The sequence below is a fragment of the Limanda limanda genome, chromosome 3 (assembly GCF_963576545.1).
Source record: "Limanda limanda chromosome 3, fLimLim1.1, whole genome shotgun sequence".
Classification (NCBI taxonomy): domain Eukaryota; kingdom Metazoa; phylum Chordata; class Actinopteri; order Pleuronectiformes; family Pleuronectidae; genus Limanda; species Limanda limanda.
Window position 1 is genome coordinate 15,434,207 of NC_083638.1, and position 13,679 is coordinate 15,447,885.

Here is a 13,679-nt window from a genome sequence, read left to right on the forward strand (position 1 = left end):
AATAAACCCGATTGTTAAAAAAAACAGGTTTATGCACCTCAGGACATGATCATAATTGTACTACCCAAGTAAAAGCACAACTGCATGTTGTCCTAGGAAAAAATTTCACCTTATTTCCTGAAGCACCCGTTTTTGGACCCTTTCAGCAGAGCCTCTTTGTGCATTTCTCCACATCCCGACAGACATGAGCTTTTGTATCGCTTCACGTTAGAGGCTGTGGAAACCTGAGCTGTGGCCTCAGGGTCATGGGGCGTCCATTCTCTGATGACAGTGAGCTGGACCTGGTGAAGAAATGTTCTCTGTGCTGGGTCACTCTCCTGCCTGCTCCTCCTCTTTCTCCTTTTTTCCCGAAATGTATTTTTGTGAATAGGTGATCCATTAACAGAAACGGAGCTGCGAACTATGTGTAGATGGAAAAGAGAGGTCTGCCATCCTTGTTTCTCCACCTGCCCCGGATTTTTTTCTTTTTTTCTTTTCTTTTAACTCTTAAAGAAGAAAACACTCTCTTAGTGACAAAGGGTGTTTCTTTGCCTAGGCGCTTTTCTTTTGTATCTCTTATGTGTTTTTTGTTGTGCCCAGGATAGCAAGGTCTTGTCTACAATTCAATACAGATCTTTTATAAAAGATATTTCTTCTCCTTTCCTCTTGTTTAAAAAAACACCTCCTCCAAATGACTCCAAATGTCTCCATCCAGACAAGAACAAGGGACACCTACTATCCGTCAAATACTACAGACCAACATTGTGGGCATGTCCATTGAGCTTATTCTCCTGTCAACATTGTAGCCGCCATCGTGGTTGTCTTGTATTGGATTTGTGAAGAAAGCTGTGATGTCATCATTTCCCAAACACTCTGTTGTACATGGACACATGGATACGGACAAACCTCAATTTAGAAATTCGTCTCTCTGGAAGTTGTTTGTTTAAAGGCAAAAGTTTGTTTTGCAAAATCAGTGTGCAGTCCATCCACGTATCCATCTGATATCCAGCCGCAATATGGTGATTTATAATAAAATCAATGGGATCATACCACTGCTATATTTTTTCCTAATCCTCATTACTGCTGTTGGCACAATTAGAGAGATTTTAGAAATCCAGATCGGGGAGAGAGCCAGTGTCTTAATCATCGGCAAGTTTATTTCTTTGAATGTGTTTGATTCCATCTCTTCTCGTCCTTTCACCTCTATTTCAACCTCTCTCCCTTTTGCAAACCGCTGTCCTCTCTCCAGCCAGAGGAAGCTATGCACCTCTTGGCACGGAGCCATCCCAATCCATTCACTACAGCTCAGCGAGGGCGCACAGCCGCTGCTGTCTCCCGGAGTGTGTACCCTGTCCTTCCATCGGCTCCCACTTGTACAGTTAAATGGCAAAATGGCCACTTCACACATCCCCTCCTCTTCACCACACCGTGTCCTCATGAGACACCGGCAGTCACGGTGCGCTTGTGAATGTGTCTGCCTTTGTGAAATGGGTGTTTGTGTGTGTACACATCCGCCTGTATGTAATTTACTGTGTGTGCTGCCGCAAATCTAGGGCACGTCGAGGCTCCCGGTGCAAATGTGTGTGAATATCATATTCCCATATGAAAAGACCACAGCTTGAAATATGTGATACCATGTGCTTGCCTTAACTCTTATTAAGGATAGTGATGCCACCATTTGCTTCTAATCATGCTTCTTTGTCTCAATAAAAAGAAAATCAATGCTTTCCTGCGTTTTTCCCCCTGTTTTGCTTTTACATGATCACATCTTTTTCCAATTTTCAGAAACATAATGGCTCCCATATCCAACACAGAATGCTCCCCACCTCTTGCTAAGTGAAACCATTGACAGGGGGCTGGGAAATGGCTGCTAACGGTTTAATGAGTTAATGAAAGCTAATTAGTTGAAATAAGGAGAGAGGAAGAGAGGAGCCATGGCGGTGATGTGTGTTAGTGTGTGTGATTTTGGGTGTTTCTGCTCCTACAAGATTGCGTGCATATTTGAGAGTCCTTTACTTGCATGGGTCTGTGCGTGTATGTGTGTGTGTTTTTGTGTGTGCCCAGAGAAAAGTGCAGCAGCTTTTCTCAGCATTAACCAGCCTCTTCATCAGGAAGTGATGGTGGGGGGTCAGGCCTCATTTAATCAAGGGAAAAATTCCATCTCCCATTAACTCAATTAATCCAACGCCAGAGAGAGAGAGAGAAGCTGAAAGAAACCTGTGTGTGTGTGTGTGTGTGTGTGTGTGTGTGTGTGTGTGTGTGTCTGTGTGTGTGTGTGTCTGTCTCTGTGAGAAAATAGTGTTTCCTAAGCTGGATTCACAAAGCGGTTTGTCAAATGAAGTGTAGAGTGGGTAGATTAAATGCGATGTCTTTACACGGGCGCATGTGAAATCATGTAATGACTTCATGCAAAAGACATTTGATATGACTTAAAGGGGACATATTATGAAAATTTCACTTTTGTTGTGCTTCTACATGTTAATTTGGGTATCTGGCATGTCTAACGTCCCAGAAACTCTGGAAAAAAACAACTCCCGCGATTTGTTGTGGTTCCTCTATGTCAGAAACTATACTCTAGATGTCCTCGAATGGGAATACACCAAACTAATACGTATTAGTCAAAAATGCCCATGTAGTACGCCCCCCCCCACCACTCGAACCACCACTGGAACCACCCCTCGACCCACCCACTTTTTCAGTCCATCGGAGTTCGGCCGGCCGCCATTAAAGTCTTGCAAGCCTTGGAAACACTCGGATAAGCTAACTGCAGCATGAGTCGACACACCCAAGATGCTCAGTGCTGGGCTGCACAAATCAGCACAAATGTCTTCATGTGAGTCCAGCTTCAGAAGACAGAGCTAACCAGCCAGGGAGCTGGGTGAGAGGCAGAGGAAACAGAGCCTGCGTTAGGGCTGAGTTACCTGCCACAGCTCCCTCCTCAGCTCGGGCTCCGGCTCCTGCTCCGCGTTCACGGAGCCGGAGCTCCTGCTCCGCGGCTCCTGCTCCGTGATCACGGAGGAGGCTGCCGGCGCAGAAGCCGCGATCTCACGATCAGCTGGGTGGGAGGCGGAGGAAACAGAGCCTGCGGTCGGGGTGAGTTACCTGCCACAGCTCCCTCCTCAGCTCGGGCTCGCTGAGTTGCTGCTGGATCCATGTCGGCTGCTCGCTTCTGGTGGATGTGTTTGTTTACGCCGGGGAGCTCCGCCGGCCGGAGCTCCGACTGGACCTCCGCTCCGCGCTCCGGCTCGCACTAGCTGCCTCCACTAGCTGCCTCGTACTAGCTGCCTCCACTAGCTGCCTCGTACTAGCTGCCTCCACTAGCTGCCTCGCACCACCGTAGCCCGGAGCCATCGCGTAGCCCGGAGCCTGGCGCCACCACCGGAGGGCCCCCCCGGTCTCCGGTTGCATTGTACCGGTGCCGGGGGGCTCGTTCAGCGCCCGGGTGGCGAAGCGGAGGAGGAGGAGGAGGAGGAGGGGGGGGGGGGGGGAGAGCTGAGCCTTATAACTTTTGTGGCTCTTACAGATTTGCTCCACGCCGCCCCAGCTGCACGAACCGGTGCTGGTCACCAGCAGCTCGTTGCCGCCTCCGTCGCTCGCTTTATAATAGACTCATACCCGGGGTTTTAAGTGCATTTCGCCGCAAAAGTTGCAGCAGTGTTAGCTTCCAAAGCTAGCCCCCACATCCCTTTGCCTGTGTGTCTGTGTGTGTGCGTGTGTGTCTGTGTGTGTGTCTGTGTCTATCTGTGTGTGTGTCTGTGTGTGTGCGTGTATATATGCCCTGTATGAATAAATATACACATACAATTAAATACTGTATACACACATATCTAATGCATGTATTTAAATAAATGTACATCCTTATCAGGTGTTGTAGTTTTAAAATTGTAGCTTCAATGAAGAAACACAACAAACAAATACAGAAATATATGTGTAGGACAGTGACTTAAAATTATTTTAACAACCTTAAATATGCTAAGGAGAGATTTAAGACGTGAAAGTGGATGTGTGTGTGTGTGTGATTGGCAGGGGGGGCGGGGTGGTGAGAGGGGGCGGGGCGAGGAGAGGGGGGGGGGCGGGGGGACTCAAAACAGGTCAATCTGAAGAGGGCTGTTTTAGACAGGGTAAAAAGGCTGCTGTTTTAAATGATCCTTGTGGTATTTTGACCAAAAAATGTTACAGACATTTCATTAAGACCCCAAGGAACCATATCAACTTGTGGTAAAATGGGCATAATAGGTCTCCTTTAACTTCAATTCACACTATTTGTCAGCTAGAGTAAAATCCGCTTTTGCAGGAGGAAATAAACAAGCGGCCATTTCTGCTGCTGCAACTAATTTATAAACCCATGTATTACACGGTATGTTTTGCAACATATTACACTAATGAGAACTTTTACTAAGAGAACCTAAAAAACCTTCAAAATGCAAAAAGTCAAATAAAATTCAAATATCAAATAAAAGTTTCAATTGGTTTTCCACCACACAAAAAAACAACACAGCTAACATCTGAGTTTAGATCCAATTCTTTCACTCCGGGATCCTCGTTATCATCTTCTTTCATCGTCTGTGTTTGTGTTGTTTTTGTTTTTTGTCACCTTTGCACTTTGCTCAATGTGGCCCTAAGCAATTGTGTTGTAGCGTTTGCAGTTGTGTTGTGGATTTTTTTCAGTTGTGTTGTCACTGGTAGTTGTGTTGTGGATTTGCAGTTGTATTGAAACTTTTCCCCTTTGGTTGTCACTTGCAGTTGTGTGTTGGCTTCAGAATTCAACTTTTCCGTTTTTTATGTGAGACGTCCGAGCCACTATACAAAACGATTGTTACTGCATCATGTGTAATGAAATATGTGCACATTAAAACATTAAAAATAAAATTCATATGTAGAATAATATTGGTAGTCTACTGGACCCTAAAGGCTCTTATATGCTTCTACGTATCCGTTTCTCGGAGAGGGCTCCACGGGGGCGAAGAGTCTTTTTGATTTTTACTTACCGACCACTGTACGTCGAAAAAAATTTACCACCAAACCCATAGGTGGCGCAACGGAAGACGAGCTCAGAGAAGCCTACCCCAATTTTGGGAAGAAGAAGTCCACGTGTGTCTGTTTATCTCTGTCTCCCACACACTGAACCATGGCAACTAACAGAACTAAATAAAGTGACACCCAGCGGGTCAAAATGCTGATGTTATCGTTTCTTAGCGCAGCGGTTCTCCGGTCTTGTTTCCGAACTGTGTTGCTGATTCCACAGCTTGTAGCTTGAAGCTAGACGGAGCTAGCTCCCCTCCCAGCTTCCACACACAGTCAGCAGGGACTCCCGGCACTAACTATTACCCAGTGTTTGCTTCTTTCCTGGCGGTATTATAGAAACAGTGTCATGATAGAAGTGGAATTATAGTCGTGACGGCGGGTTCTTGCACTGTTACCACCGCAGTTAGCATGGTGGCTAGCCCGCTAGCCTAGCCTGCTAGCGCCGTTTTGAAAGCTTGTTATAACCGTATGTGACCGTGCACACATGCCGTCAGTGCTCTAACGAGCCACCGTCAGCCGGACAACTCCGCTGGCTTAACACACACGTCACATTAATCGTAGAATCGTAGTTGTGATGGGTTTGATGCTACAGGGAAGGAAACAGGAAGTTTGAGGTCCGGAAATGACGTCGTAGGAAAATGACGTCGTAGGGAAATGATGTCGTTCGCGGACCAATCACAGCCAATAGCTGTCCGTGGGCTCTCCGACATAAACACGGACAGTTAGAAAAATCAGACGTGTACGAAAAGCTCTCTGAGGCGCTCGGAGAGGGCGTTCCACGACGGATAGGCTGGTCTTATCTATACGTTTTAAAAAATACGTACAAGCATAAATTGGCCTTAACACGTTCATGCTTCCTAATCAATCAATCAAATTTTATTTGTTTAGCCCATATTCACAAATCACAATTTGTCTCATAGGGCTTAAACATGGTGTGACATCCTCTTCCCTTAACCCTCAACAAGAGTAAGGAAATGATTAATGACTCTAATTCTGTCCGTTCGCCTCATGAAGGATAAACTACCATCATGTCAGTAAAGATTTGAAGTCCAGTCCTTTTATCTCCCATCTCTGGTTCTGTCTTGATCTTTTCCTTCTTTGTTTTTCCTTAATCCTCTCTTTCCTAAGATCTCTCCATCTTTTTCTTCACAGAAACACATTAAAACAGACTTTTCACAGCATTTACTGTTTCAAAATAGGGGGGGAAACAGAAAGGGTGAGGGTGAGGTACATGTGAAGATAAAGACAGGAGATCAAGAGAACTGGGAGCGTATTAAAACATCTGGATGCACCGTGCGGAAGGAATAATAATGTGATCGTGTGTTGTCTGATACCACTGCAAGTGCATTTATTTCCATTAATTTATCTGCATCTTTATTTCAAGGTTATCTTTGCATTCAATTAAATAGGATTTAAAAAAAAACATTAACCATTAAATCAATAAGCCACCTTCAAGTATGTGCAGGGTTAAATTGCTGTGGTCTCCTTGGACTGCAGTTTATGTAGCACGCTGTTGCTCATCTCACACCAGCTCATCAATCACTCACCCCAGGACTTCCCCTCTCCCTCTGACTTTAATGTCCTGCTGCTGACACACAAATCCCTTCATGCTTCTGCACTCATTTCATCTGCAGAGCTCCTCCTCCACCTCCTCCTCCTCCTCCTCCTCCTCTGGCCTCCTCTCTCTGTCCCCAAAACACCCTGCGCCTGGAATGCACCACCCCTGTCCATCTGTGCTGCCAGTGCTATTGACTCTATGGAATTTCTGCTGCAAAATGACAAATTGCCAAAGCCTGAAACGGATAAAGTTGGCAAAAAAGCCAAATATGACAAATGAAACAGGTGTTAGGAAGAGACAATAATCAGAGCTATGTATTAGAAGCATGTAATGTTACATTTAAAGTTGAACTGTGATAGTGTTTATAGAGTTATAAAAAAAAAGGGTTACTTTGACGATCAGTGCATTCATATCATAATCAAATGATATTGACAAACACAGAGATGGTGAAATTAGAGGGCCATATGTTTAAGAGTGAAGATGACCCTAACCGAACCTACACTGTGGCACAGCTAACAAACTCTCCTTCCTTTCTCCCGCACAGAAAAGCCTGTTTCCGTGGAGCTGAGCTGTGGGGCTGGGCCCAGCCATGTAGTGTTGGAACCAGGTTCGCCCCTCCTGCTGGACTGCAATCTGGGGGCCAGCGAGACTCCTTTCAATGTCACCTGGCTCCAGGATGGCCGGACCCTGCCTCCGGAGGGGGATCAGCTGCAGTATTTGGGCAACGGATCCCTCCTCCTGCTGCCGGCCTCCAAGGACGGCCAGCCTGCCCAGAGGCTGGAGGGGGGCTACAGCTGCGTGAGTGCCAGTGCCGCTGGAGCCCTCACCAGCAGGACCGTGAATGTACTCTTGGCAGGTGGGTGTCCAGCAACACCCAGAGCACACTGGTTTATTTTGGCTGCTTTGTTTTCTACCACAGTTATAACACATGCAGTTTAGGTTTGAACTGGGGCTGCCAATGACTGTCTTCATGACCGTGAACTGGATGAATAGAAAGTTCACCGATAGATTGATGAGAAGGTTTAACAAAGATTACATTTTTTATTTGGGTCAAGCTTAGAAGACATAATGTGTAAGATGATTAAAAATTTTTTTTTAGCATTAGACAGAGACAGGCTAGCTGCTTCCCCCTTTCCAGCATATATACTATAGCTAAGCTACTGAGGCTACATCCATATTTATACGTTTGTTTGAAAACTCATCAACTCTGCTACAAATACGCACGATTTCCTCCCTACTCCAGAATTTAGAAACTTATGTCTGGCCGGGCAGAAACACAGATGTTTGGAAACACTGACGTAGAGACTCACAACCACTTGCTGATTGGATCTTTTCATTCACGACTTATGCTTCATTGATTCGTCATGCTCCGATCACATGACCCCCTTCTGGGACTAACTGACATTAGACTTGGCTACCAGCCTAGAAGCAACAACTACAGGAGTTGTTGTTGTCTTTGCTTCCAGCTGTTGTGCCTAAATTCTGTAAATAATGTGTGGCAATGAAAAGAGGTATTATGTCAGAAATCTGAAATACAAAAGTTATTGTCCAGCACGTGTCTCCATGGTGACACCAGCACCTTGATATGTGTTTCAGGTGTATTTTTCTGAACGATACCGTAATACAGAGCCAAAATGTTAGTGTGGACAGAAATTGTTTCAGTTTCAAAATGCCATTTTCTTACAAGTATGGATGTAGCCTGAGAGTGGAATCAATCTGCTCACCGAACTGTTCCATTGCCTCAAAGGTGATGATTTGACAATTATGAATATTCCGCATCTGGCATAATTACCTCAACGTCATTTCAATGCGTCTGTTTGTGTTTGGGTTATCAAAACATTGTTTGTTATGATTTTAAACATTCAGTCGTGTGTGCTCATCACACGGAGCAGTGTGAATCGTCAGGTTTGCCGGGTGGGGGTTTTCTTCGCATGGATGGAGATGAACTTGGTTCCTCCTCTGCTGCAGATTAGAGACTCATCCTCTGGTGGAGCGCTAACAAGTGTCTTGGGAACAGGTACATGCTTTAACAACAGTCTTCTGTTCAGAGTTATTTAGAGTGAAGTAGAAAGAGTGGGCGGATATGAAAGACGCAAAAAGGAAGACGTGGATGTGAGGGACGGGCTGCAGCTCTTTAGTCGCCCCCTCCAAGGAGCCCTCTTTCTCTCACACTCCTAAGTGGTAGTCTTTATTTAGTCATTAGCTTTGTGTAAAATGAGACAGTATCCTCTTTGGATGCCCCCACTTTTGTCTGCTGTCACATGCCTATTTATGAGGAGCTCTTGTTTGAGGGACAATAAGGAATCGAGGGGAGGGAGGGAGGATGTTAGATGAATGGTGGGAAGGGCGGAAAAGGCTGAAGAGAGTTTGCGGTGATGGTGAAAGGAAAGGCTTCAGAGACCATTAGGAATGACCTTCAGTTTGTGTGTGTCTGTGTGCTGTGGTTGTGTGCAGGATTTGAATTAAATCAGCAGTGAGAGGCTATGAGATAGATGTGGCCCGTGTGTACGAGGTCGGAGCCGAAGCGCCTCGACATTGACATTGAGCGGGTGTTCTGATTTCCGAGCGTGTCCTTACCACCAGAAATGAGACGGAAGCGAGAACACAGGCGAGATCCCATTTGGGAAGACATGTTGTGAAAGCCACCTGGTCCAGTCCAAGTGGTTTGTCTCGGTGTATGATGCACGTTGCCTTGTTAAAAGCATGTGGAAGATTCGGCACGAGAGAGAGAGAGAGAGAGAGAGAGAGAGAGAGAGAGAGAGAGAGAGAGAGAGAGAGAGAGAGAGAGAGAGAGAGAGAGAGAGAGAGAGAGAGAGAGAGAGAGAGAGAGAGAGTTTCTGAACCTTTTTGAAATGCAAAGCAAAATAAATGTAATTAGGTTTACAGCCTCTAAGTCACTCTTCTCTCGGATGAATGCCAAAGCGGCACAGAGCGTGCACATCACATTACCCAAATACATCCATGTGTAAATGATGATGCCGGGGTAAAAAACGCAGCTTTTAGTGTTAATTAAACCAATTAACCTTTCTGATTATGAGCCTGCTGAAGTGAATGTCAATATTTCCTAATTCCTAGCAGCTTTCGCAACGCAAATTCAATAAAGGAAGTGATGTCAGAGCTGCTTTCTCTTCATTGCAGTTTTATGAATTGTTTAGGTCAAACTGATTTTCTTTTTATAATTGGTGCTTTCACAACAACATAATAGTCTTTTTATGCCACTCTATCTATCTACTCTGATAGGTAAAATCACTCTGGTCTCAAATTACACAGTTAAATGGTGTGGGAACAGGATGAGGGGAATTGTATCTGGATGTGCCTTAAATGGCCTTTTCTTTGTCAATGATCACTGACACAATTGAAAGTTAGAAGGGGTGAAATACTGTAAAAACGGGCAAAATTAAACGCAGCCCAATTATTATCCAGCAGCTATTACAAATATGTGTTGGTGCTGGGGGGGGGGCAAGCCTGATTGGTTTTTCACACTGATACTCTGCCTGAAAGCTGGGTAGCAAAGAGGTCACGGGTAAAATCATCTGCTCGCACAAGGGGAGGGGAAAAACACTGCAATCTGATAGCTCTGGGGCCAAAGAGTGGGGCATAGATAGAGGGACGGACAAACACACAGAGAAAGAGTTGGGGTAAAGTCAAGGGCAGGAGAGAGAGAGAGGGAGAAAGAGAGAGAGAGAGAGAGAAAAGAAAAACGAGATGTGTAGCAAAGAAAGACAAGATATGGAGGAAGGGGAAGGGAAAGGTTACACTCTCTACACAGAGAAGTGCCCGAGGAGCCGCCTGAAAATGTTCCTTTAAATCATGGGAAGACCCTGTTGCTAGGAAACAATTGGACTTATGTGTGAACCTGTGGCTGGATATGTCACCTTTCCTGGGAGAGCCAGTGGCGTCTCAGCACAATGGCGGGCAGAACAGTGTCAACTTTTTTCAAATCTGAGTGTGTGCTCGGCGTGGTGCTGGACGGATCTGCCGTGGAATTTCATTGCGGGCCAGGGGGACACTCACAGAGTCCTGGGAAAAGACTAATATGATTATGCTTTGACAGAGCCGAGGTGAAAGCCTGGCCATTTGCCTTTGTTCCATCGCAGCATGGGCAAAGTGTGTTCTCTGAGCAGCCCCCCCCCTTCCCCTTGCCCCCTTTCATTAACGTCTGCGTCGTTGATCAGCTGTTGTCCGCTACAAACATGTGGACGCTCCCACTTTCCCATTTACAGACGTGCACATAAATTCACACGCTGATCCAGTAACGTGATCACAAGATGCCTGTGTGGAGGCATCGAGACACACCGTATAATCACTGAGGTCCAAGTAGCTCGGCACGCACGCTCTCAAACTCAGGTTCACACTCTGAGCGAGTCTGGCACCCAGTCAGGCGCTCCACTCGCTGGCAGTGGTACAGGTGGTGTGTTTACATGAGGGCATCACAGTGTGTAATGGCTGGAAGAGGCAAGGGTTAATCATCAACTCCTCCTGCAAAGCTGCCTGTGCAAGTCATTCCAAGATTTTTTTTTTTCTCCTGAAATGAATCAAATGCTTTCTGTTACTATGGCCAGGCTTGTGTGTCAGGCTCTGTGTGCCCATTGAGAAACTCTGTTCCCTCCGTACAGAAGGAAAACACAGATGGTCGGTTTGTTGCCATGACTAACAGTTGGTGTGATAGGGGTTAGTCGCCGTGACTCCTCCAGCCCACTGTGGCTTGGAGGGAATAGATTGTGAGACTTTGGAAGTTTTCAACTTTGGAAATCTTTACGCAGATATTTGATAGAATGCAAGTTTGGAAACACCCAAATCTGAAAATGGCTTCAGTCTACAAGCTAGAGTCAGTTCTCCTTTCAACAGTTCTGTTTGTTTAAAGTCTGATAACATGTGTCCACTTTAATGCTAGTAGTGACTCCAACTCTATGGACGACGTTGTCATTGTTATTAATCTTTTTGTGACTGAAATGTGAGATTGAGGGGATCGATGTTATTATGTACAGAAAGGAATTGTTCCAGAGGATGAAGCATGGTGAGTACGTGGCCGTACTGCCAGTAGGTTAACATTTAGATTTTTTAGTGAAATGTCTCAACAGGTGCAGGATTGGTAACCATAAAATATTTGGTACAATCATGGTTTCCAGAGGATGAATCATGGATTGATTTCAAGATTTTTCATCCATTGCCACCAGCCAATCAAAGTTTCCACTTATCCAGTGTAGTACCCCATTAACTACTAAACACAATTGTTTAAAGACACTAATGATTCCCCAATATTTTTTAAGATCTAATGATTTATCTGCATAGCTACACAATTGGATTGACATTTGTTTTATATCATCTTGTTCTTAAAACTATTGTCCATTTGCTGAAATTAAAATCAGTACAAGTAGGATGTATCATTTAATATCAACTGGTGCCATTATCAGGTAATATCTACATTTTACATTTACTGCAGCCTCTGCTGTATTTTGGCATCAGCACTTAGAATATGCCCTGTGTTAAAACTCAGTTTGATAAATCAAATTCACAATACAACACAGTTCGTTAAGTTTTGAAACAGCAGTCATTCAAATATGAAACTGTAAGTCCTAAATATCAAGCATGGAGTATGGTCAGATCTTACCGATACTATATCATAACGTGGGGGGAGCAGTGTCTCACTGATGCAATTACCATCCGGGATCTTTGACATAAAGAAAGTACATGTGGACATCTATCTATAGGGGAAGCACCTCTCTGAACCAGCTTTGTCTCTGCTGCATGGAGGATGTATGATATGTAGCACTGCATGTTAATCTTTAAACGTTGTCACACTGTGCTGATCTCAGTTGTGCAATTATCTGTGGATCATGGGGATGTTACAGAACACTGAGGAATGGCTCATTACTTAATCATTTTGTGTTCAGATTCATTCAACTATACTTTACAAGTTACGATGTGGTTAATGTTAGTTTACTTGCTTTACTCCATGCAGCATGCACTGTGTTTTTTGGTCCAGCTCTTTAAATTTCGAATGCTTCTTTCTGTCTACCTTCCCGCTTTCGTCCTGTCTCTGGTTGCCTTCTCTCTCTCTCTCTCTCCTCTCGGTCTCTCTCTCTCTCTTTGATTCCTCCCCTCCCCTACCAGCTCTCTGCTCCTTTAGTCAGAGCTGCAGGCGTGTGTGGCTGGGACAGCCAACCACTTTTGTTCTCGTCTCCTGCAGCCTGCTCAGGGGGTCAGAGGTTAGAGGCCCTCAGATAGTGCTCAGTGCTGGCCCCTGGTGCTCGGCGTTACCTACAGTCGGAAGCCCCCCTGTCTGTGTGCGAAATGTGTTGAGGCCGCGATGAAGTCTGGAGGCCTGCCAAGAATCAACCTGGAGAGAGGAATAATCCAAGCCAAGCCTGATTATGTCCCCAGATTTCCCTTAATCAGGACATTCAAGGGTATTCAAATGGTCTGAGTAGGATTGTAATTAAATTACAAGTTTAGAATGGTGCGTTTAAAAGCCTCAAAACGGTTTGAATACAGTTATTAGAAGTCTGAAATAGAGACTATGGCAATGTGATGCACGTATTCTGAGCGTTCTCCTCGAGACGTAAGTTGAATAAACTCACTTTAATTTCATTGTTTAAACCAAAGCCGTGATTCATTGGTGGTCAGTGTTATTTAGTGTATCTGATATGTGTTAAAGTTACAGCCTTAGTGCTGCGTGTTTGTTGTTGTTGTGTTCTCCTGCAGGTAACCCCCCCCCCACTCACTCTTCCTGCAGCGGGTGGTTGAGTGTTTGCTGTCGGGAGCACAATCAGGGAGAGGCGATGCAGGCAGTGCCAGGGGGGCATTTGGCAACTTGCAGGCTGTGTGTTGTCAACTAGAGTTATAATGTACCGAGATCAATACTCCCCTTTTTTGGAAGGGAAAGTGTTTATTGTAGTTGTTGTTTCCTGATTTGTGTTTTACTTTAGCCAAGTTTCTTTATTTACAGAAAGACAGATTTTCTTCTTATTTTGATTCACTTCATCCCCTGAACTGTAACTGGGACGTTACTGCTCAAACACCGTCCTTGTCGGCATCATCTTACGAGAGCGGTAGACCGGTTGTGGACAATGGCGTCAATACTATTGCAGACTATCAGATCATGCTAGTTGGATGT

The 13,679-nt window shown here is 45.1% G+C and overlaps 1 protein-coding gene across 2 annotated transcripts in view; it reads left to right on the forward strand.

Moving 5' to 3' along the window:
- Nucleotides 1-13,679, forward strand: part of igdcc4 (immunoglobulin superfamily, DCC subclass, member 4) — a 61,552-nt gene that overhangs the window by 15,534 nt on the left and 32,339 nt on the right. For both annotated transcript variants that reach the window (XM_061067551.1, XM_061067552.1), the window contains exon 2: nucleotides 7,107-7,418. In XM_061067551.1, the coding sequence (XP_060923534.1) occupies nucleotides 7,107-7,418 (312 nt within the window). The remainder of the gene's footprint in view (nucleotides 1-7,106; nucleotides 7,419-13,679) is intronic.